This window comes from Octopus bimaculoides, chromosome 4 (assembly GCF_001194135.2).
Source record: "Octopus bimaculoides isolate UCB-OBI-ISO-001 chromosome 4, ASM119413v2, whole genome shotgun sequence".
NCBI classification, from domain to species: Eukaryota; Metazoa; Mollusca; class Cephalopoda; order Octopoda; family Octopodidae; genus Octopus; species Octopus bimaculoides.
In genome coordinates, this window is record NC_068984.1 from 92,812,004 (window position 1) to 92,815,942 (window position 3,939).

At 35.4% G+C, this 3,939-nt stretch overlaps 2 protein-coding genes across 2 annotated transcripts in view; one reads left to right on the top strand and one right to left on the bottom strand.

The window, feature by feature from the left end:
• Positions 1-3,939, top strand: part of LOC106878195 (osteoclast-stimulating factor 1) — a 69,483-nt gene that overhangs the window by 62,515 nt on the left and 3,029 nt on the right. The window contains exon 7 of the mRNA XM_052967259.1: positions 3,209-3,298. Within this exon, the coding sequence (XP_052823219.1) occupies positions 3,209-3,298 (90 nt within the window). The remainder of the gene's footprint in view (positions 1-3,208; positions 3,299-3,939) is intronic.
• The window catches only part of LOC106876361 (divergent protein kinase domain 2A), a 106,789-nt gene that overhangs the window by 26,479 nt on the left and 76,371 nt on the right, over positions 1-3,939 (bottom strand). The window lies entirely within an intron of this gene.

Below are 3,939 nucleotides of genomic sequence, written 5' to 3' on the forward strand. Positions count from 1 at the left end.
CGGACAAGGTTGGGTTATACTGCTAGTATATATATATATATATATATATATATATATATATACACACACACACTGTTGTGTCTGTGGAGAGTTATTCTCTTTTAGTGCCTTATAATTTAACACACTCACCAGTAAAATTTCCACTCATTTACTTATTTGTTTTTCTAAAATTTTCGTTGCGTCTTGCAACCTTTTCTAAAGTTGTTGACTCTGTCTGTTACCCAAGCTGCGTTCTTTTTGTTTGTTTGTGTGCATGTGTGTGGGTCAGTGTATGTGCACATACACATGTCTGTATGTATGTATGCATGCATGGAAGTGTGTGTATGTATGTGTGTGTGTGTGCATATGTATAGACTTCCCATCCTTGATACTGAACTTTGGTTAGAGATTGAACAAAAGAGTGCAGCTCTTCCACTCCTATTACATGAAACCCACAGCTTCGAAATATGTTGTTCACAAGAACTCAGCTTTGTCACACAACAAGAGAATTAACATACAGATAGCAGACTTAGTTAGGATAATGAATGTGTCCCCACTATGCAAACTTTATGAAATGAAGAAACATGTACAGAACTTCATGCACCGCATGCAATTCTCTGGATATGATCAGAAAGATAGGGTTTGAGTATACAGGGGTGCCAGAACTTAGATAACACTATATGTAATGAAACCAGTGACACCTGCCCTAGATATAGAAGCAAAGACTGGAAAAGGATACAAAGAGCTTGTGACAAAGGAAACAGAGTGAACACATGGTATAAAACCGACAAATATCAAGGAGTGATGTTTGTAGAGGCCACAGCTCATGGAGAACTACTCTGTAGATTTAGGAAAGCTCTGAAGGAGACCAAACTCAACATTAATATTGTTGAAAAGCCAAGGAACGCCATCAGGTCACAACTATGTAGGACATTCCCCTTTGAGAATACCATATGCACCAATGATAACTGCATGGTATGTAGGATTAGCCCTGGCATTAACTGTAGAACTAGAAATGTAGTCTACAGCATGAAATGCATAGAAGGTGCTTGTAAAGACATGAACATGATATACATAGGGGAGACATCTAGGAGTATTGAGGAAAGACATTTGAGACAATATGACGACAAAAAACAGTCCTCCATACTCTACCAACATGCCAAGGACCAACATGCAGGCAACCTGAGTCAAATGACATCTGCATTTTATCCAAGCAACCAAAAGACCCAACCATCAGACAAATACAGGAGTACGTTCTCATAAACAAAACATCCCCAGTACTAAATAGGAAATATACGTAGTAGGTAATCATACCCCCATACCCACAGTTTATATTTATATACAGGTGGTGGGCTGTTATGTAGATGTGTGTGTGTGTGTGTGTGTGTGTGCATGTATATGTAGGCAAATGGATATGAAAGTAAACAGATTGACATACAGACAGATAGGTACATAGGTAATATTGAAAAGGTTGCAAGACGCAATGATAGGTACATAGGTAATATTACCTATTGTGTGTGTGTGTATATATATATGTATATATATATATGTATATGCACATGTATGTAGACAAATGGATATGAATGTAAACAGATAGACATGCAGATGGATAAGTACATAGGTAATATGAACAGACAAGCACACATGCACACAAATTAAGACTGAAACACATGACCATATGCACACACACTTCACTTCATGCAAGGACAAATATTGAGACACACATCCACACATATGGGGAAACACATCCATACATACAGACAGTACATAGTCACAAAATCCCATACACACACACACACACACACACACACACTAAGACATGCACACACAAAAAGACAGAGGTACACACACACACACACACATGCAAACAAACACACACGTAAAAACACACCAAACACGAACACAGAAAAACATGAATATGCAGAATACATACATACAAACGTACACACATACATATATACATACGCACACACACATACATACATGCATACACACACTTACATGCCAAATATTCTTGCTACAGGACTCCCTTGCCAATGAAATGACAAGTAATGGTAAATTGAAATAAATGAGAAAAGTACAGGAAGTGTAGATACGAAATGTGAACAAGAACATGCAATAGAAAAAATGAAAGCAGGAATAGGAGCATTGATGAAATTGTGTAGATGGTGAGCAGGTGATGTAACTGAAAAGAGCTGGAGTATTGACAAAAGACGTTTTCTGTTTACCTTGAAACACTGCAAAAGCTTGAGGTGTAAAAATCTGTGCGGCCAAGAGTAAGAAAAATATGCAAGAGAAACCAGAATTATAGTTGAATATTAAGATAGTGTAAGACAGTGAGTGAGCTGGCAAATTTGTTAGTTGGATAAAAAGCTTAGCAACATTTTGTTCATTCTTACAATCTGAGTTCAAATTCCACCAAGATTGACTTCGCCTTTTATCCTTTCAGGATCAGTAAATTAAGTACCAGTTGAACATAGGGTTAATGTAATCGACATACCCCTCTTCCAAAATTGCTGACCTTGTCCCAAAATTGAAACCAATATAGACCAGTGTATAATTTTAAAATACTTGGAAAGAAGATCTGAAGATCTGAGAATACATGTTTGTACATGAATCAGTTGTGTGCAGCCAAATGAGTTTGAATGAGTGATTTGTACATAGTCATGTGTGCTTACACCTGTGAGTCAGTGCAGTGTATACCTGTGGGTCAGTATAGTGAACCAATCCAGTTATTTCTAAGCTTCTGAACAAAAACAGCTGAAGTTGGCAGGCATCTTCTAGCTATAGTAATTTTATGTATACCGCCAGCAATGAATGTTTGCTAAGTACCTGAATTCATGTTGAATGTATGTAAATACACACATGTCAATGTGTGTGCAATGTATACATATTCAGATGTATGTATAAGCAGAAAGAAGGTAAGATCAATGTACAAGTATAATCTTGTTGAAGAAACATATTTTTCTTTTTGAAATTTTGACTGCTGTACTGGAAAGAGCCAGTGCTTTCACCTAATCTCACTCTTATCATTGGAACAGATACAGAGACATCAGGAAAGGATTATTTGCTGATTGTTGTTGGATCTGTTTGTAGATAGATGATCAATGCTGATCAATGTTGCATTTCTAAATAAAATAATTAATTTGTTAAAAAAATGGTATTTTTCATCTGTTTTGATTCATTTTCTCATGATAAGACAGAAAACATATTTCTTTTGTGTTATTAGGTGCCTTAATTAATTTAAGGAACAATGAAAATCAACTTGCATTTGATTTGGCAAAAGAACCGAAAATCGCTGCCCTTCTACAGTGTTCTGGTAAGAACTGTACTACCATTTTTTAAAAAATTAAACAAAGTTAAATCAGGTGTTTTTGATGATTCTAAAAAATTTCATAATCTATTTCAATTGAATGAGGTAGTCTTTATTCTATATTTTTGATTTTTCTGTTATTTCAGATTTTAAAGTTAAATAAATAAAAATTACCCCATTGTATTGTTCTTGATGTTGATAAATAGAAAATGATGGTGCAACATATTGCTCCAGCTCAATCATCCACTAGTATAGATGCTATATTAAGATAAGTAAATAAAATAGGAGTCTCTTCTCTTGAAGTAGGGATATAAAATACTATACTTTGCCAATTTGCAAATTCTTAATTTATCTTTTGTAAAATATTCCTTTTATTTTGAAGAATATCAAGAAGACGAAAAGAAAAAACTACATCTTATCTCTTATTATAGTTTTCTTTTACTTGTTTCAAGTCATTTGACTGCGGCCATGCTGGAGCACTGCCTTTAGTCGAGCAAATTGACCCCAGCACTTATTCTTTGTAAGCCTAGTACTTGTTCTATCGGTCTCTTTTTGCCGAACCACTAAGTTACGGAGACGTAAACACACCAGCATCAGTTGTCAAGCGATGTTGGGGGGACAAACACACATACAGAAACATATATATA